This window comes from Kogia breviceps, chromosome 5 (assembly GCF_026419965.1).
Source record: "Kogia breviceps isolate mKogBre1 chromosome 5, mKogBre1 haplotype 1, whole genome shotgun sequence".
Classification (NCBI taxonomy): Eukaryota; Metazoa; Chordata; class Mammalia; order Artiodactyla; family Physeteridae; genus Kogia; species Kogia breviceps.
In genome coordinates, this window is record NC_081314.1 from 98,118,136 (window position 1) to 98,140,372 (window position 22,237).

The window sequence follows — 22,237 nt, forward strand, 5'->3', positions numbered from 1 at the left end:
TGCTCCTGTAGCTATGGGATTACTATGGCAATTTGAGGGGATTCATAATGCCTTTCATATACTATTCATCCCAGCTCATAAATTGAAAGCACTTTTACTTAAATCAGCCTGGCTTCAATACTTGACAAGTAAGGTCAGTTATAATAGTCTGGAATTGTTGATTACCTACAGGCAGGTGTTCATTACATTTTTCAATAAAAAAACCAAGAACCTTTTACTACCTGTCTTAATTTTAGTATCTTATTCTTTCAGTTATTTCTTTTAAAACACGTTTACATGTGTTTTAAAGTCTAATCTCTTTTGAATTAGCTCTTGACTAGCTGTGAACTAAATGTCAGATACAAAGGAGGGCCTAGAAATCAGACCAATTTGGATTTCTAATTGTCAGAATACAATCTAAAAGTAAAACACCATTAGACTGCCAATATGGAAAAGAATCATTTTATGAGTGGTGTTTCTGAAAAATGCCAGAGATAACAGCTATAGGGAGATTGTGGCCAAGTGGTGTCTCTTTGATTCAAGTGAGTTATAAACATGTTTTGTATTAATCTATACTTGAAAAGAATCATCCTTTATTGTTGCAAAGATTGCTAGGAGGGTTAACTCTACCTCACAGAATTTAGCCCTGCTAAATTCCTCCAATAAAGAGATAAGATTTAATATTCTTCCATTCCTCTAAGCATTCCTTAAATTAGAATAACAAAAATGTTTTACTTGCAGATATTTATGCTTCGAAATTTTCTACGATTGATAAAAATAGTATGGCAATACAATTTTTCTCTATTCTGTGTAGTAAGGTTATATCTTTGATAATCCCTGAGGCCTCTAGCTTCCATTTATGAGATGCTAAGTATTCAGCATACCAGGCAAAAAATAATTTAAAAATACAATTATAATTGGCTACTTCCCCAAACTTAAAATTAGTCATAATTTAAGTAAGCTTAAAATTAAAAACTGGATGATATAAATTCCAAATTATGAAGAAATCTTATATTCAGCTTCAAAGAAATGAACCGTAGGCTTCTTTTGCAGGCTCTTTTGCTCTTCTGTCATTGTATTTTTATTTTTAATGCAGAAATATAGTTCTAGATGATACCAGAAATCAAATAATCCTAAATTTGGAAAATATGTTTCATTTGCATAATATATTTAATGTAATATATTTTATTTGTAAATGTGATTAATGTTTCCTAAGCACTGCTTCTCCAAGTGTAAAGTCACACACCAGATTAAACAATGTTAAACAAATTTCTTTACATTAGCATTAGGCATTAGCAAAGTTTATTTGTATTCTGAATTTTAAGAGTGCGTATAAATGTGCACCATTTCACAAATGAATTTGATCATGGCCTAATTATTGGCATCACAAGAGTCTGAGAAACATTTCTCCAGGACTACGATGCCACAAGCTTCTAAAGTTATCCATTTCATAAAACATGGTTCAACAACTTTGGTGTCAGAAAATTATTACTGATACAAAATTTAAATTCTTCTTGTATGTTTTCTTCTCATGCTTACTTTCTTGTCTACACAGGTGTGAATTCGTTAACTATATGTCTGAACAATCTTTTAGTAGGCAACATTTAGGCTTACATTTGTATTTGCAAATCACTTCAAAACGCCAGTCAACAAGCAAACTCTGCAATCTTGTCTTAAATTGATTTAAACTTAAATGTGGACTACTATTTTGTAAAATGTTAATAAAAATGAAGGGTCATTTTAATTCCAGTATATTTGTAGGTTTACTGTAATAAATCAGAAAACTTTCATGGGCCTAAAGAAGAGAAAGAGAAGCAAGAAACATGCAAAAATGATTATAACTGTTATTCTAAAATTTTATAATCATGGATAGCATTATATGCAATAAAATGTTCTAATTTCTCAATTCAAAATAAATACATTACTACTTGAGTAGATATATCTTTTCTACAGTTTTGGTAGTAGCACTATTGTTATAATGATCTTTGTGCTAGTAGTTTATTTAAAAATAATACACAAATTATAAATATTCAAATCACATAAAAGAATATGCACTTAAAAAAAAAAGTGCTTCCCTTCTATCTCATATCCCCAGCCCTCTCTTTCAGAGACAGCAATTACTAAATGTTCTTGTATATTTTTCAGAAAAAAATAGCTGTGTGTATACAGGCATGTTAAATTTTTGTCTGTTTAAAGACATATTCCACTTTCATGCAAATGAGCATATATACATTGTTCTGTCACCACATTTTTCTAACTATCCTTATATTTTTAATAAAAAAGGATAAAGAAAATTATAGTGGGATAATTTTCCACTTTACATGAAAATTTTTTCCTCTTATCTATTATATTTGAATATGTGTCATATTTAAACTTTTTCATGGAAGGTATGGTATATTAAAACATTATTTAAGATGTTGATAATAATGGCAGTATTAACAGTAATAGCTAACATTTCTGAAGCCTGTACTCCTTGCCATTCAATTTGCTAATTACTTTACAAAGATTATCTCATTTAGTTCTTTCAACAAAACTCTGATATAATTATTATTATTCCTTTCACTTTACAGATAAGGAAACTGACCTAGAGACATTACATAACTTGCCCACTTAAGTAGCTTGTTTCAGTTATTCATTCTTTCTCTTTTCTTTCACAAAATCCTTAATATAACCATTCAATTTATAGTCTTTATATCTTGATTGTAAAGTCTCAGGATTTTGAGCCTGCAAGCTAAAAGATCCACAGGGTGTGGTTAGACTCATTTGGAATCTATTGCAATAATTATTAAGTTCAAAATCTACCCATTTTATCTTTTAAAAGAAAAAGAAAGAAAAGTCTGATCTCTTAAACTAAGTTTCCTAGAAGGATATTTCTACAATCAAATATTAAGCTAAGGTGTAGATCCAATATCCCAACACTCAAAAATCATAGACAATTTGAACCAGAAGGGATCTTAAATTACAGTTTCTATCACTTTACAGATAAGAAAAATGAAGTATTTATCACCAAATTTATTATCCTTTCAGAGTGATGTCTACATTGAAAGCGATATCAGAAACATCTCTGCCTTGAGTATGGAATACATATAAAACATCCCAGACAGACAATTGGCTATAACATTTTCTAACACTATCAGCGATAGCAGTCTCTCAGTCATTCTCAAAAGCAGCAAATTCAAAGTCAAGGAACTAGCTTTTTCTTTCAGCTGCTGAATCCTGTTTGTGATTATTTGTGTGGGACAGCTGTCTGTGAAGACAGGGAATCATGGATCAGTGTTTTCACAACAGCTATTAATTCACAGTTTACACCTTCCTTCTCCAGACGTTAACTCTTCCTCACAGAACCTGTATTGTATAAGGTTTAATCAAGTTTATTGTTTTTCTCTGAACCGATTCCAATTTCTCTACATCTTTATTTAAAATATTGAGACCAAAATGAAATATAATAGTGTATTCTCATGAAGTATGTTCAGTGTTGAACAGGGGAGAAGTTGTATCCCTCCTTGTCTATCATAATTTCACATACTGTTAATGCTTGTCTATACTGTATTCTTTATTTCTATGACTTATTATTTTATTTATGGTCCACTGTGACTGGGAATCTCAATCTGCAAAATGTTACATGGCTAGCCCTTAATTGAGCATGCTGGTGAGAACAAAAAAGAACAAATAATACCAAAAGATACAATGCAAAGATCCTTTTATTTGGCAATGGAATTAAATCACATAACACATAATCACATGGAAGGAAATCCACCCAGTTCTGGCCTAATATCATCATTGAACAAGCAGAGAAACAAAGAACAAATGTACGAAGTGACTAACCAAAATCCCAGGGCTGCTGACAAAGGCAGAACCGAAACTTGGGGCACATATTCCCTCTCCAGTCTTCTATATCACTCTGCCATTGATCATTGGCAGTCAAGCCTCACAGAGTAGGAAAGCTCCTGGTCACTGTTATTAACGCCACAATGATCCTGGTTACTGTTATTGGTTCAACAATGATAAACCAACACTCACTATTAAATGTTTTCTAGTTTAATTACTAAATAATAAAGTTAGTGGAGTGTATGAACTGTTTGCATGGGGCCTATTTTCTTCCTTTTCATTTTATTTTATTATTTGTGAAGCAACTACGTTTAACAGTGTACTTATGTGGTTAACAAGTACAGACTGGTTCCGCTGTGAGAATCAATGTCATTTTTTTTTTAACTTAGTAGTACATTCCGTATCCTGCAAACATCTAAAGAGAAAAAGCTAACAGGTTGTGCAATATTTCCAGAGGGCAAAGTAAATAACCAACAAAAAAGTAAAGGATGATCTTATGTTTGAAGCGTTTCTGGGCTTTGTTTGATGGTTTCTTGGGGTTTTTTTGCCGGAGGTGGGGAGGATCGTTTATTATTTTTATTTCCTCCTGCCATTCCTATAGCAAACTCATTTGGAAGCTCAGCCTGTCTGACTACTAAACAATGCTGTGGAAAATGTAATTACTCCTCAGCTATTCTATTTCTCTTATGGAGAAATCGCTAAATTTCTATCTAGAAAATGATCTGAGGTGAAAAGAAAGATAAAACTCAAAACTTATCAATTTGAAATATCATTAACACTTAATATGATATTAACCAGAGTGAGATTAAAACTACTGGGAAAATAATGTTTATTAGATAACTTCTTCATACTACTTTGATATTTGTTTTCATGTTAAAGGATTAAGCTCAGAAGGATAGAATTCTAAACACTGGAGACTGTGCCTGAAAAAGGCATACAGTGATACCAGTTATTTGGTAGTTCCTGAATTGGGCTTTGTGTCCCAACAGGTATTCTTCTCATAAATATGCCTAACTCAATAGGAAATAATGAACACCTTCCACATAATTTTAATTTTAAAAAATCCACAACTCACTAAGAAAGCAACTAAACATATATGTTTACTTTAATATGATGATAGGCCAAGTCTAGGCTCTCAGGAAGCAGGGTCTGATATCTAGGGGTAAAGGTCACAGGGAAAAGGGGTACGAAGGTAGGATGTAGGGAAAAGTCATGCAAAATCTAAGCATGGGTAATAATGTCCCTAGCTAATGAGAATGGATTTGTTTGGGCTCTCTCTTTATGAATAAACCAAGAGAGAGGGAAGCTGTAAGTAGAACAAAATCTGCAGTTTATTATGGCCTTGAATATTTCTATTCAGTTGGCCCATGCATGAACCATTGCGTAGTTGATTCCAAACAGATGTAGAGGCACCTGTTCTAACCAAACACATTTCACTGGTTCAGTTTTGTCTTCCTAACTCTGGTTTTCTAAAATCCATTTCTTCTTCCTTCAGATTTGTTCACCCATCACACTTCCCTGTCCGGAACTTGACTAGTCACCCACTCATCTCTCTGTTATACTCATTTCTCTAATTTTAATGTCCTCTGCACACTTGGGAAGTAAACTCTTTATTCCAGCCCAGCCCTACTCTTTGAAATAAAATCCCAATGCTCAAGTCTTATCTCAGGCCCACTGATCTCTAGGTTTAGAGCAGATCATTCAATACTATATTAATAGTGTATGTTCCATCCATCTCTTGGGGGCAGTAGTTTCAAAAACACTATCTTACTAGATTCTCACTGGTTCAGGGAACCGAATCTGTACAGATAAGCCTTTAGCACTCACCAAAGATCTGAGTATACACATATACGCTCAGTTGGAAACTGACAGATGTATTGTATATTTATGTAATTTCACTATTAAATGATATGCCCTAGACTGTTCAGAATTACTCAACTTTGATAAAGAACCATGAATTCACATTCTGCTATTGTAGAATTTGATAAGCACTGCTAAATTTGGTCAATAAGTATCTGGATTTCAATAAAGATTGACATCAAAATTTCTCTGTAAGAAGTTTCTTTCCAGCCTTTGTTCTCTCCTCTCCAAGATGAAAAATTAAGTGATTTTTAGTTATTGAGAAGAGAGATTCAAATTTGGAATTATTAGAGTGTATTATCAACTACATGCATAGCCAAAAAGAAAAAATAATTTTTAGTATGACGTTACTGGTCCACGTAAGCAATCTGTGGTTATCTCTTTTTAAACAGCAATTTCTCTATCATGCTAGCATTCAGGTTTTGTCTCTCTTTTCTCTCTGTAGAGAGGTCCACTCATTCCCTCCTGTACCTTCCTCAGTAGTACAAGCTGCCCCCTTAAGTATCACATGTCCTCTACAGCATATACAGAACACTCAACGTTTCCTGTAATTACACCCTTTATAGTAAAATTTAATTTTTAAAATCTATTCACATAGAATAAAATAAGGCTTGTTGATGAGGAAAATTATTTCATTGGATTAACCTTAGATTCTGCTTCCATGGAAAAGTGAAATCTCTATTATTTTTATATTGTCTGACATGTCTGTGGCAAGATTATTTTGTTGGATCACAATATCATTAATGTGAAATCTATATTAGAACCCAAGAATCCATGCAATATTTGTCATAGAAATGGGTAACATTTTTTCAAGTAGAAGAGATAAAAAATAATAATTTTCATGTAGACTACTTGATTAATCCAGACTCTTAACAGGTCATTGGTATGGGCCAACCTGTTTTATATACTTAAAGAAAGAGTCTCATTTACTTGGCTTTATTTGATAATAGCTTTGCTCTGATTACTTTTTGATACATATGCTATACTGCATTCAAAGTCTTATATTGTAAAGGCTGAAAATGAGAGTATTTTGTAATTCAAAAAATAAAATAAAAGTACAGTTTTTACATTTAAAATTGATTATACAAATATATTGGTCATTCTTTTGTAAAGTACTACTGTGCATGGAGCACAGCAGTATACAATACATGGGAGCTATCAGTGACAACATATTGCATTTATATTGGTTTATCTGGACAAGTAACTTTTATAACATATGAGAAAAATATTAGAATTTCTCTGTGGGAATTCAGGACTTGACTATCAGACCATAGAAGTAAAAATTTATTAACAACGTTTTCTATGGGGAATAAAACCATAGGGAAGTTAAAATTCAGAACAACTGAGAAGGATCCAAAGTAAAGTAGAAAATAATAATAATAATAAATAAAGGCTTATTTAAAAAAAGACTTTAATTTAAAAGATTATAAGGATTTAGATTATTTTGCCCAGAGAAAAGATGTCAGTTTCAAGAGCACAAGGTTTATTTTTCAGTAAAAACAAAATCTTTCAATTTTTTCTTAGGTTTGTGTCTGAATTCTCTTAATTCATCAATTAAAAAATCCTTCTGCAGAAGTAACACTAGATTTTCTCTGAATTATCTCTGATATTTTACTGTTAACAGCATTCAAGGCATGGTCCACAATACACACATATTTTCTGTGGTATAAATATATTCAATATTGCCTGTGTGATTGATCAACTTCTCATGAAATCTTTTCTATACTATTTTTGCCATATTCAGGAAAATGCCCTGATCCAAAGGTTTAATCTAAGAATTAAAAACAGGAGAAATAAAAATATTACCAGTCATTTACTGCCTACTGAGAATGTGTTCCTAGAATTATCCTAGAAAAACTTAGTTAAATAAATCAGTTTAAATAAATTTTTGTATTTCTCTGGATGATCTTACATTTAACGTTCAATGTCTATGAAAACTCAAAGAAGACAGTTATTAAGGTTTTTATTTTATGTTAATCTGGATTGACACCTGGAAGAAAAATTAGTCTAACTTTATTTCATTTCTTTTTATACTTCATTGCGTAGCTTGGGTAGAATATGGCAAATACTGTTTTTTTTTTTTTTTAAAGAACAATAATTCAGGAGATTAGTCATTCTCTAATTAAATTTTTAAAAGCAATTGAAAAATTGTCTCAATACAGATATTTCTAATTCATATGTGAATATATGTAGACTTTATTAATAATCGATATTTCTAATTTTGACTAATGTATTCAATCATCATATATGTACTGGGGATATACTGTATATCAGTAGACACTGAGCAGAAAAAAGATTAAGACATAGCCCCTGCCTCTAGAACACAAAAATCTTCTAAAGTAGAGAGAAATGAATAAACAGGCAATAGGCAATAAGTGAAATTAGCTCTGGAACTACACTGAATGGACACTTTAGGGTGATCAACAAGAATTTCTGGAGAAGATGGAATCTAAACTGTGTTCTGAAGAATGGAGATGCTAGCTATTTTTCAGGCAAAGGGAGGGTGATGGGGGAGGGTGCAGAGAGAGTTCTGGAAGAAGACAGTGACATGAATAACAACACAGGAAAGAAGAAGTCCATGGCACACTTAGAAGTATGGCTGGAGCATGGACTTCCAAGAAAGACTGTGTTGAGAAATGCATGAAGGACCTTAAATGCTATGCTAAGAAGTTTGCAGTTTATCCTTACTGTAACAGGGAGCCACTGAAGTATTTTAAGCAGAGCAGATTCTATTCATATCTTACTATTCATATCTTACTCATTTTAATGGCAGCGGGGAGAAGAGATTGGAGGGGCACTAGACTGAAGTTTGGGAAAACTTTAGATTGTTTATTTTGTTCACTTCCTTAAAACTGCTTATAATCACTACTCTATTTTACTCAGAATCTAGAGTCTACATAAATCTGTTATAAGCACACACACATATTCTTACTCCTAAGTTACCTCTGGCCAATTTACAGAAATGACCTAAAACAGCAATATGCTCTCAGACATTGTGAATTACAATCTGCAAGGTGTCTCTTTTTTAGCCTTAATTTTACCTCTAAATTTAGATTTCAACCATAGGATCACAATGCAATGATGTTTCATTATCACATAAGAATTGTGTCATCATGAATATGATACTAATAATTAATGGTAAACTCTAGGCATTTGTGAATGATTTTATTTATTTTATATAGTGAATAGATTCAAGGTTATGCCCAATAAATAATATGACATCACTCTCATTAATATTCCACTTCTTGAGTAGGAAAAAAAGGTGGAGTGGGGAGGAGCTACAGCTGTCAATTTTATAATTTTGAACAACCTGAGACCTCTCTTCTTTATATACTCATCGGAGTAAGCTGGGTTTATATTTGTATTTGCAGGAAGGTGGAAAGATTAACTGAAATTAAATATTTCAATAATACTAACAATTTATTGAGAGCATATTATTTGACAGTCATACTATTGAATGAGTTTGTCCCTACTGCACACATTAGGACAGAAGACGGGTTAAGCAATCTGCCCAATGTCACCCGGCTGGGAGGGTGGAGGGTGGAGATACAGGTCTCAGAACCACACAGTCTAGCTCCAGAAGCCACATTCTCAAACTCTAATCTATCACAGAAAGAAAACTAAATAAAACCAGCACTTACTTGAAAGAACGCTTAAAAACGTAATGCATGAACTACAGGCCTCAATCCCAGGCTGCCCTACTAGCAACCGCCACAAGAGCACATATCTAATTTTAATATGAAATGTTTAAAATCTGTCTCTGTTTTGGAGACTCTTACATGTACCAGAGAACTGGGCCGTTTCTTTAACTGATGGCATTTTCGAAATAAATTAGGAGGTCTATGTGTGAGATTATGCAATTTTCTGCAGAACTCAAAAAAATAATTTCCATTTTGAAAAAAGAGTAAATGGAGATCATCATTTAAAACGTTTTTTTCCTTAATTGGATCTCCAGTAAAAATTATTGCTTACCATTAGTTCAAACCTATACAAAATTTTCTAAATCAATGTATAATTTTGAATCTTAGAATTTTTAAGCTGCAAAGATCTTAGAAATCATCTGAGACAATACTTCCTTGACAAAAGTGAACCTCATAAAGGGTAAATGAAATGTCAGGGTCACACAGGTGATGGATATCAACTTGTATTGAAAATATAGTTGGAGTTATCTAAATCATGGGGATATTGGGAAAAATAAAAAAGGGAAAGATGAGTATAGGCCATTTCTACATAGAAATCTATAATCACTTGATTAAAAATCTAGACAGTGAGAAAAATACTATTTTTCTTCTCCTATTCTAATATATAACTGTTTTCACTTAATAGATACCACAAAAGTATTATCAAAATATTCATTATTTTATTGGAAATAAACTTTGTTCTCCTTTGATGCTTTGCTATATTAAAGTATGCTTCTCAAGAGTATACCCACTTTAATTTCTTCTAGTGATTTATTATCCAAAGGGTATAGGGAACTAAGAACTAGGGTTTTAAAACAATTATTTGTAGAAGCATTTTTTGAATTCCATTAACAAGAGGAAGATATTACTCAATTTCAAAAAAACATTAATATTAAAATTACAGATTTTTAATAATTTCACTATTAAATTAGAGGTCACCAGAAAATCATAATTAATAGAAGCACCCTCCAGTGCTCACAAAAAAAAAGTAGTGGAGCTCCCTCTATTGAATTATGGTTGAGAAAATAGGCCTTGTATTTAAAATCATAATTTTATCTTCAAAACAATTCTATTATAATAATTGTAAATTTTTTCTTTCTAAGATCTAGTACCTTTCAAATTATAGAAGCATATATGCAATATCAATTTCTAAGAATAATATTATAAGTTACATATGTCTATAATTTTAGAATGTGTTCTTTCTCTTTCATGGTTTTTGTTTGCAGGAAATTACATTTTAAGGCTGCAATTTTCAATTTGCATTTTTCTTTTGTTTTCCTTGAGTTGGTAAAACTAAAAAGTTATTTGACAGATACTGGGACTACGATACATCCTAATAAGAATATGAATTCCAATTTTGTTATGGAAACTCAAAAATGTAGTTTAATGGAACTAAATATATCTTCCAACCAGTAAAATGTGGTTATTTCACATATTTTTCTGATATGAATAAACTGGCATTTATTATAATATTGTGATTACTTAAAAATGTGATTCATAATGATTATTATTGGTTGAGAGTCCACTGTGAGCCAGGCACTGAGACATGCACCATACACTCATTATCTTTTTGAACATTCATATCAAATGAACTTGATAGTACTGTAATCCTCATTTTACAAAAGAGAAAAAAGGACAAGAGACAGTAATCAAACTAATGCTCTGATCCAGAGCCCAAGCTCTTGAGCTCTTGTGCAATGGAATATATGCTATGTATTGACAGTCTGTGAAATCTGTAAGCCTTGAAAGTCTATAAAAATTAAGCAATTATTTTTTAATACCACTGAGGTATAGCCACAGTGTACGCAAAAAAGTCACTAAGCAGGCAGTTCAAATCCTTTCTAGCTGAACATTTAGGGTCAATTCTAAAAAATGATAACCTCTAAACTATACCTGGAAACTCTATTCTTTTTAATGTTTTATCATTTATTTTAGAAAGAAGACATACTTCTTATCAGCAAAGAGAAAAAAAGCTGAACAGATGCAGGTTTTGTTTTAATAAACAGATACTTATTTGCCATTCTAGTATGATAAGAAAAGCAATTTTATCATATGCTAATAAGTCATTTCTAAAGGAAAACTTCTATTTGAGAACTAAATTACCACATACTGGGGTTGGGTTGGGTAGGGGATTAATCCAACAGGGTAAATCCAAATATGTATTGCATTTTACTCTTAGATCTGATATCAAAAGCATTATTCATATTTAGAGCCATGCTCATTTCTGCAAAAATATAAAATCTATGCCTTATGACCAACATAAAGACTTTTCTTGGGAAGTATCATACCTATCACCACATAGAGAAAATGCTTGCAGAATGAAGTATAAATACCACAAGTTTGGACATTTAAAACTAAATGCTAAGCAGAAACTGCTTTAGTTTCATAAAATTAGAGTATGTACATACTTATATTAAGTCCATTATGAGTGTTTGTTGCCTTGTTTCAAAAATTTATCTTCAGCATATGTTTGGTGAAAACTCTTCATGTACATATTTTATGTTTTTTAAAAATAAAAGTAACTATAAAAATATATTTTACTCCTTTTCACAATAGGTCCAAACATTACAAGGTGAAACATTTATTAGCACTGAATTTTTTAATAAATTTACAGAAGATGGTATTTTTATCAGCTCATAAACAATTCTGATAAGCCTGTTCAAACAAACTTGTTGGAAAAAATGTTCAAAATATGATTTACTTAAAAATAACTGAAGTCTGTTTAGTAAAACCTATTAAACTGGGTTTACAAAATGGCATTAGTTAGATGTATATTGCATCTACAATGAACAAACACGAATATTTAGAAACCATTTGTGTAATGAAAAACATTATCAACTACTCTTAAGGCTCACATCTTGTTGCCTCTTAATGCACTGCTTCAGTTAATCTCATCTCACAGAGTATGAATCTCCTAAAATGGAAGAAAATATGGTTTACAATTACATGGTTTATGTTCTAAAAGTTACCCATCTTATGTGGAAAGAGCAATGATAATAATTCATAATAAATGCACTTCTTTCCTGCATTTGGCTCCAATTCGGCTCCATCTCATTTATAAAAATTTAGGCACAAATCTGTCTATAGCTTTTGCCTTACATATGAGTGTGTGTGTGCCTATTACTCCCTATAATTCTCATTTTTTCCATAAACTTTAAGTAAATAAGAACCAACATATCCTGGTTTTTAAGAAGTTATCGTGATAGTACAGAGTTATGGAGGAAGTATGGGGAAGGTGCATCCCCATATACTTTAGCTGGGACTAAAGATACTCTTTTTAAATAGAGATATATTTGACATATATTTGTTTTAGGTGTACAGTATAATGATTTGATAGATGTATATATTGCAAAAATGATCATCACAATAAGTTTAGTTAACATTCATCACCACACATAGTTACAATCATTTCTTGTGATAACTTCTAAGATCTACTTTCTCAGCAACTTTCAAATATACAATATAGTATATACTCTTTGAACCATAATTTTAGAATTTCTTTCTAAACAAAAAATACACATATTCTTTGACTCAGCAATTTCACTTCTAAGACATTTTCCTGCCAACATTAATTGCTCATATGGACAAGAACAAGTATTAAGATGTCCACTGCCGTATTGTTTGTAACAAATAGATTAGAAACAATCTACATTTCCAAGAGCTGGGGAAATGGTTAATTATGGTGTGTACAATAAACTCCAATACACCATGTTAAAAAATGAGGTAGAGCTATATGTGCTGATATTAGATATTCTCTTAATCTCCAACATGTGCTGCAAAGTGAAAAAGGAAAGGTACAGTACGTTCTCACTAGATATGTTTAAAGGGAAGGGTGGGAAGTTTATATGCAAATATGTGCTAGTATATAAACATTTAAATAAAATCAAAGAGATCCTCTTCTGAACCCCATAACTGGAAAGTAAATTAGGGAAATTACAAAAAAAGTATTTGAACAACTTCAAGGAATTCCTGGTCACCTCTAGGAGTTAGAGCCATGTTCCTCCTCCGTAGTGTCTTCACTCATCCCATTCTCTCAGCCCATATCTTTTGTTTGATTATTTCTCATCTCATACTTCAGATATCACTTCCTGAAAGAATCTTTCTGATTTTTTCCTAAACTCCAGACCAAATTTGGACACACTGATGTAAAATGCTCTTTATGTGCCCTTGCCGTACTTAGCAAAACTTCTAGCAAATAATTATATAATTAGTTGACTAATGTCTGTTTCCCATACAGAACATAATTTCTTGGAGTGACAGTGGACCTTGGCTATTTAGTAACTAGTTCATGGCAGTATCCCCAGCACCAAGCCCAATGCTTTGCACATATTGAGCACAATAACTATTTATTGAATGCTATTATTATACGTTGAATAGTTAATTGACAAGAGTTTTAATTTTGGATTGGTTAACAATATGACCTTAGGCAAGTAGCTAAGTAATTTTAAGGTTCTTCATAGCTCCAAAACCTTGAACCTATGGGTCTAAATATACATCAAACTAAGAACATTGTTGTCTCTAAAAATGGTGGTTAATCTTCTACTGAATTTTAGGTAATCTCTTTACCTGTATCTTCATCTATTTCAGCTGTCAAATAAGAGAACTGAACAAGATAGACATCTAAGGCACATTTTCATTTTTCCAAGAACCCCTTTTCTACCACATTTTAGCTTCTGATCATGAATTGCATGCCTTAAACCCTTCAATTTCTCTCTCTCTCTGTCTCTCTCTCCCTCCACACACACACACACACACACACACACACACACACACACACACGTACACATACACTTTCCATAATTTTATTCCTGGGGAAGATAAAGTTTGAGCAGTAGGAAACAGTACTCTTATTGGACACTGCTCTACTGCCCTATAATATATGAGCCTCTATAATATTTCTTGCCCAATAATCTGAAAGAAGAGGGTGTAGACTGTGAATATGGGGCTGAGGATCTGCAGTAAGGATCCCTGCTGTTGCCACACTCTTCACGACTATCGTGAGAGGTAGACTTCCATCAAGAGAACTAGCCTAGGGAAGTCTATTAGAAAATGAAAGACCTGGAGAAGAATTAATTTTTCCTGAACAACAACCGGCCAAATCCCAGAAGCAAACAGCAGACTACAGTAGAATGGCATGGAGCTAAAATCAGAAAAGCACCCAACTGTCCAGCTTAAACTGCCAAACTGCAAAATAATGAACTACATAAAATGGTTGCTGTCTTAAACCACTATATTTTGGAGTACTTTATTATGTGGCATAGTTAACTGATACACTGTGGTTCAAAATTTTAATAAGAGTAGCAAGACTTATTTTTCTGTTTTTTGCTTGATTTGGAACTAGGTAAATTTTATAGCCAGAAACCTCCCCACTATTAGGGAAAGTACTTGGGAATATGCTGACAAGAGTTTTAGCCACAGTGTCCAATGCCCTCTCCCTTCAATCCATCTTATTAAGGACAAATCTATGGCATCCTTTACCCATGTGCTTAGATAATACCCTCTCACCTTTCCTACCTCCATCTGCTTTTGGAGTTTTCTGAATATATGGGACACTCAGAGATATTTGAACCAAACAACATGTGGGTGATCAATTAGGAATAGTCAGTCTTGGCACCAACTGTTCTGGCTATATTGTTGGCTGTCCCAAGTCAGGTCACCATATCTAACTGATACAACTGTAGTTCACATGTACGAAAAGACTTGAGACCCTCCTTCAATTTTATAGACATCCTTGGTAATTTATTTTTAGATCTAAATTGATAGTGGAGCTACTGAGAAACCTCACAGAAGAACAGAATGGGAATTGTGCAGTTGGCTAAGAAAGGATTTCAGGATCAAATTGAAACAGGCCTTCCCTAGATAACTGCATGGCTAAGTATAGCTCCCAGGTGAATTTCAAACATCAGTATTCTCTTGGCATCTCAGGTCGATTCGGTTTCCACTCCAATCCATGGAATCCTTAATGTTCCACATCTACTAAAATATTCTGGGGTTCCAGCCATAACCTTGTATCTCTCTTATACTTGACATTAAAGAGGTATATAACCCCTTATTGATACTTCACTATAGCTGATACTTAAATAAAAAAGGTTAGAAATATTCAGTTTGTCAGGATGAGGAATGTCTTATAGTTTAGTATTCTATGACAGACACATAGACAGTCAAGTCATTAATAATTATTGTGATCATCTAATTTGCCATCCAAACTGCACTTTTGAGAGTAAAAAGGGTACCATTAATAATCGAATAAACCAGGCATAAACCAGGAGTGTCTTGGATATACCAGGATGTATGGATCATGGAGTGATAGAAAACAGAGCTTTAGGGGAAAAAAGGCAAGGAAGCAAGCCAGGGAAACTGGACAGCTGTCTAATTTCTGATTAGTCTATTCTCCCACAATTTTGTTTCATTTTATTGCAATGCTATGAATTCTTAGAAGATCAGACACAGTCATGTTCATTGAAGTACCTCAACTCAAAGTTGAATTATGTAATCCTTTGATTAGAAACTATTTTGGATTTTGCACAATTCTGATTGCCCCTTGAATGGAATGGATAATTGAGAACTGACTGGATAAATAAGAGAGTAAGCAGTAAAAGCTAATTTCATTCTTGGAACATACACTACAATAATGGGCTACGATAATAGGTTACCATAAAACAATTACTGAATACCACAGCATAATTGGAACTAGTCCTAGCTGAAATATATATGGTATTCTGTCTAATAAGGTTGGGGGGAAAGAACATAAATTTTGTTAAACAGAAAAATTAGCTGGATGAAAATATCAGTAACTCCAAATATATGATAACATTTTGTACACTATAGGGATACTTGTAATAATTGTAGGATTTAACCTTATCAAAGAGCCTATAATATCCTCTTCTTAAATATAGAAGATATATTTTATTCTTGCCTTTGTTCTCCACAGGAAAAGGAAACTTCTGCCCTAATAAAAAAAAAGTAATGAGAAATATAAATGGACATTTTTCTGGACATTTTATTGAAAATAAAAAGGAGCTGATATCCAAAAGTAATAATCAAATAAATATTAATTCATCACGCAGCACTCCCAAGAAAATTTTCTTTAGTATTCCAGTGAGTTAGCTCAAGTCTTAACATGCCACATACATTCATGTGTGAGAAATAAAATGGGCCTTTTGAATACCTAACAGTGAAGAATAAAATTAACACTTTGAGAAGAACCAAATTTAAGTTTCCATGTATACACACAGGCACAGAGATACTCTTTTATCATAGCTGTACCTATGTTGCTCTCCTGCGTATTGGGGATAACATGTTGCATGTGTCAGAGAGCTAGAACTCTTTGATGATGTTTTATGTGAAATAGATGGCCAGAACAAAAAGAGGTGTGTTTGGGAATATAAAACAAGGTGATTATAAAGTATTTAAAATACTATATGACAAAAAGCTGCCATCTTACACTAAGTAATGCTGACAACTTAGTGCTCAGTTTTACAAAGGCCTATATTTAGTGTCATGAAAACTTGAGGGAGAAAAAAAGAAAAGAAACATTTTTGCCTGCTTTTAATAAAATGGTCAAAGTGATAATTAAGTGGAATAAATTAAAGAGTTATTCTATTAAGAATATAATAAAAGTCTTAATATAGCATGTTTTACTTGAAAAAATCAAAATGCTGAGCAAGGGAGTTACTAATCTCACCAAAATCAGAACAGTGTACTACATAGGGAGATAATTTTACAGATGGGAAATAAAAAGGAGTAGAAAAATAACTTCCCCCAAGTTTACAACATTCTTATGCAGCACAGCTAAAAACTGAACACATGAGTACTGACTCCATCATAAATAATTTTTTGTTGACACTTAGGAGTCTTAAAGTAGGGTTTTTTGGGGTTTGTTTTTTTAAAATTTCTTTTGTGGTACGCGGGCCTCTCACTGCTGTGGCCTCTCCCGTTGCGGAGCACAGGCTCCGGACGCACAGGCCCAGCGACCATGGCTCACGGGCCCAGCCGCACCGCGGCACGTGGGATCTTCCCGGACCGGGGCACGAACCCGTGTCCCCTACATCGGCAGGCGGGCTCTCAACCAGTGCACCACCAGGGAAGCCTTAAAGTAGGTTTTTATTGATTTTCTTCTTTTTAATAAGTCCACAGTAGACAAACATTTTCTTCTAAATTTCTATTTTAAAAGATATGCTAGTGTAAATTTTCTAAAAAGTCAGAAAAAGTTTGGAATCTAGTCATGAAAATATTTTGGATTTCTATAGATTTGAAAACAATGGGAAAGCATTATTATTTTCTATTTCCTTCTGTATTGTACTTACAACCATGGAGCAAATCAACTTCTTTGTTTAGGAGCCTTTTTAGGGTGTACATATAAGGCTTTGTCACATAAACATATTAGCATCAACCATCACTGACATTTTATTCTAGGAACTATATATGAAGTTTAAATAGAGCCAGTCTTCCAGAAGGGATGGGTTGCATAAATGGGTTTCTTTTTTTATGACCTAAAGCCCTTTCTGACTGTTGGAGTCTCTTTTCCCAGGAGAATGGGAGACTAATTCTCTCCAGTATACATTTTTTAATAGGCTTATTCAGGCTTGGAGGAGTAATCACAAGATATGAGTTTATAAAAGTAGGAAAGAAGACAGAAAACTAGCAATTGGGAGCCACTGACATTTTTCTAGTAATACAACTTATATGAATCGTGTCTGTCCAGGCTGTCTAAAAGCATTAGAAAAATACAGTTGGAAAATGACTCTGCCTTGCCTAAATGGGTTTTTTACCCTAGGTCATTAGAAACAAACGGTTGAGCTGGCAGAGCTCTCAGAGAGCAGAGCCTTAGTCCACCCTTTTCCTTACACATGAGAATACTGAAACCCAAAATGGTGAAATGACTTGCTCAAGTGCCTGAAGGTAAATGGTCCCAAAACAAACCTAGGAAAGCAGTCTACTGAAAAGAGTGCCCCATTAAATCATAAATTGCTATTGGATTAAATAAATCATCAAAGAAAAAGCAGTATTACTGCCTACTAAGCAGTTTGCAGTTTTGAAATTATAAATTTTAATAGTCCCACATCAGTTAGTCTGAAAGGACATTATTTGAATTGATGCTCTTCCCAAGGCCTATTGAGATAAACGGATACATTCCAAACATGATAACCCACTGAAAAAAAAGCTTTAAGTATGCTTACGTCTTGGAATGAACTTTTTATCAGTGAGCAATTAAGAAACATTCCAGAGGGGGTGTACACAGATGACCCAAGAGAAGAAACAGTTCAGGGCCCCATCTCCTTGTTGTAAATAATCAAGGAAAGCCTTTTTTTTAAAGCAATACAAAATGTTACCACAGGCTGACGCTCTTTCTACGAGAATAATAAAATTCTTGCTCCCTCGGATGCTGAGCTCATACTTCGTTGCCTTCATCTCCGAATTCAGTTTCCGTGGTTCATAGATAATTTCCTCCTGCCTTCAAAACAGGTAACATGCCATGCCTAAAATATATCCATGGCTACGTAGCGACTACAGACCGACAGACCTGCAGAGGCAGTTTCACAAACTCTAGTTTTTGTTCTCTAGGTCTGGACACACTATCAAAACCGCTCCGGAAATGAAGGGCTGCAGGCGGGCCAGCCCTTCATTTAGTCCCTTTGCCTAAACCAGCTATTGGTGCTGCATCCCCCCCCCACCCCACCCCCCGGGCTCAGCGGTGCAGAAGGCTCTGGAGGAGGGGCACTTGCCGTCCAGGACTTGCATCCTGAGTCTGGACGTGGCGCTTTTAGCGTCATAATTCTTTCTTTTAAAATACACTGACGCCGCACCTAAAATCTGGCGCATTTGCCAACCGGGTAATTTCAAGAAAAGCGCTGATCTGAGGGTCTGAGTCTCCTGACGCGCAGATCAGCAGCGGGTAGGCGGCGGTGAGAGAGCCCGCCCCGCTGGCTGAAAGCGCGCAGCTGGGTGCCGGCTAGAAACGCGCGAGCTTGCTGCGTCAAAAGAATCGCCGCGAAGATCTGAAAGAGGAACCTCTCCCTTTTTAGCAGTTACATGTGCGGAAAAACATGTCCTCTGAGGTGGTCCAACTGAAAATAAATTCCAACACGGAAAAGGAAACTGGGCGTGCGCCTGTGGTCTGAGCGTGGTGGTGTAGGTGTGACTACGCTCTCCAAGTGGCGAGGGGGTTAAACCGAAAACCAATTGTGGGACTGTGGGCGTGTGGCTCTTCGCACTGAACAAACTACAGAACCCTCATCCTCCCTCCTCTCTCCCCTCGGCTCCAGAGTGAGTGCCCCTCCTTCCCACACCAGGCACTGGGATCAGAAAAAAGTGAAATCCGTACAGTGCCAAAGCCAAGGGGGTCTCTCCTTCCCACCTCCCGGGGGGTTCTCACCCTCCCTCCACCTGCTTTTAAATCCTGTTCGACTCTCGATTCACAGTCCCAGCCCCAGAGCCAGCGATCTGTCACAGACGCCTCTTGCTCTCGCCTCAAAACAGCAGGTGAGCTCATTACCTAGACTCGAAATGGAACTTTAAAAATGAGATCAGAACGGGAGGGGGCACGCACCTCGCGCGTACACCACCACTAACACACACCGCGGAGGCAGTTCACAAACACTAGGGATCTGCAGGCTCTAACCCCGAGCCCCACTCTCCCCCCTTTTCTGGGAGAGCTCCAGAGGCTTTCAAACCTCGTCTTTGACCTCAGCATGCCAACAACTGAAGGGATGAGCAGAAATTAAAGACGCGAAAGTTTTTCTTTGATAAAAACAAAAGAAAGGGGCAAGAGTACAAACAGAAGCCGAAATAACAAGAAGTAGGAGTTTTATTTGCAATTGTCTACGAGGGGCTAGAGATCAAAACTTCAAAGGGAGAAAAAAATTTCCCCCCAAATCTTCATGTCTAGCGAAAAATTAACCTGCTGCTCTGTCAAGCGACGGCGAGCACGCAGAATTTCCTGTTAGGGTCAACTCACTTCAGCCACCCGGCGGGTCTCTGGATGACAGTGCCAGGGGACGTCCCTAAGGGCAAGGAAAGAGATTCCCAGGCGAGATATATTAATTGTTGGGGCTTTTGCCTATTTTTTTTTTTTCTTATGAGGCTCAATACAGAACTGAGAACTGAGGTTAGGTCACAGGTCCTGAACAATCCACAACCCCCTCACTAAGAGCTCACAAACCTGGCTGTGAATTCCAGTCCAGTCTGCGTTCTTTGCCCGCCATCACCCCTACTCTCACCACCCACCCAGACAATGGGGGAGACGGCGTCCAAACCACGGTCAGAGCTTTAGGTTTTAAAAGGGAGTGATTGAAGTCCTCCCTTCCTCCTCTATCTACCCTTCCCCCTCCCATCCCCGCTTCGCCTTTCACCACGGGAAGTTACCAGGGGATTTATCACGAAAAAGTGCGAGCTATTGCCTCCAAGAGCTAAGCGAAAGGAAAACTGCCCAGAGCGCAATGACGTGGACTTTGATATCCAGAGACTGGAGAGGTTGTCAGAGGGCGAGAGCTCGCCGCCCAAGCTGGAGCCGCAGCGGGGAAGGGGAGCCAGATGAATCTTGCCCGTGGGCCCCGCGGAGCCCCGACCCCGGCCGCACCCAAACTTCCTGGAGATTTATCCAGTCCCCCCAGTCTCTGCCCCAACTTGAGCCAACCGGTCGAGCCCAAATATGCGGCACAGGTGAGGGTACCCAGGGCCAGCTCCGTGCCCTCACCGCCGTCCCCTTACCTCCCCCACGCACCCCGGCGCGCCTCCCCGGGGGTGCGAGGCCCGGGCCGGGGACCTAGGAAACTGCCCCCCGGCCCAGGACGAACTGGGGCTGCTCTGAGGCCCCTGCTCTTACCTGGCCGAAGGACAGCAGCGGAGATCAAGAGGCAGAAGACCAGACGGCAGGAGGAGGCCGCCTTCAATGCCATATTCCTCCTCCTCCTCGGGGACCACCGACAGAGTCCGCGCCGCAGGAGGGGGCGTCCTCCCCGGCCCCGCGCTGCCCGCGCGCTCGCGGGTCCGGACGCAGCGGGCAGCGGCTTGTCCCAGACACACCGCCCCCTGGACTCTGGCGCTGCACCTTCGGGTCTCCGCCGCCCGCAACTTTCCACCACGCAGTGCCCCAACTCCTCCTGTCTCCCCGTAAACACCCGCCCTTGACCCCTTCGGCTGCTCTTCCCGGGGCCGGCGACCCTCTCTTCCCGGGAAACACTTGAGTAATTCGGAAAGGTATACGTGGTTCTTTTTAGCTGGTCTGTTATTTTCCTTCTCTTGGAATAATAATAATAATGGTAGTGGCAGTGCGCATAAAAAGCCTGGTGCTAGGAAAGAATTGCCGGGAGGGGCAACACTGGGGCGACAGGTCCAGGCGGTCTCCTCAGGTGGTAGCGGCGGTGGCAGCGATAGCAGCGGCGCCAGCAGCGGTCTCTGGGCTGCTCTGAGTGGAGGGACTGGAAGGCGTGTGTAAGCTGCCGCTTTCCTCCTCCCTTCGCCTCCTCCCTCTCTCCTCTCTCCTCCCAGCTTCGCGGGACGTGGAGCCAAGCACAGGTGGTAGGAGCTGGATCTGCAGCCTAGAGGCGCTGCAGGACCGAGTCCGAGACCGATGTACGCCTCAGGAACTCCACTGGGTTGTCACGCTCGCCGAGTTCCGGAGACCAAGTGGGCGGGGCTTTCTAGTGGCTCCGCCCCTCGGTCATGCCCGCCAATAGGGAGCCCGCCCAAGAGCTGCGCGCTCCTGGGTGGGGTGGCACCCCCCACCCAGGACTGCCACTTCCCTGTGGCGTTATCTTTGCACTCGTCCTACGGTTTCTCACTTCACGCTGCCCACGCAGCTTCGCTACGGTTCAAATTGCCCTTTTCTTGCCCCCAGACGCCTATCCACTGGCTCACTCCTCAGGGACTTTTCGGCCGTGATATCGCAG

At 36.9% G+C, this 22,237-nt stretch overlaps 1 protein-coding gene across 2 annotated transcripts in view; it reads right to left on the reverse strand.

The window, feature by feature from the left end:
- Positions 1 to 21,976, reverse strand: part of ALCAM (activated leukocyte cell adhesion molecule) — a 208,914-nt gene extending 186,938 nt beyond the window's left edge. For both annotated transcript variants that reach the window (XM_059064318.2, XM_059064317.2), the window contains exon 1: positions 21,172 to 21,976. In XM_059064318.2, the coding sequence (XP_058920301.1) occupies positions 21,172 to 21,244 (73 nt within the window). In that variant the 5' untranslated portion in view covers positions 21,245 to 21,976. The remainder of the gene's footprint in view (positions 1 to 21,171) is intronic.
- Positions 21,977 to 22,237: the final 261 nt, after the last annotated feature.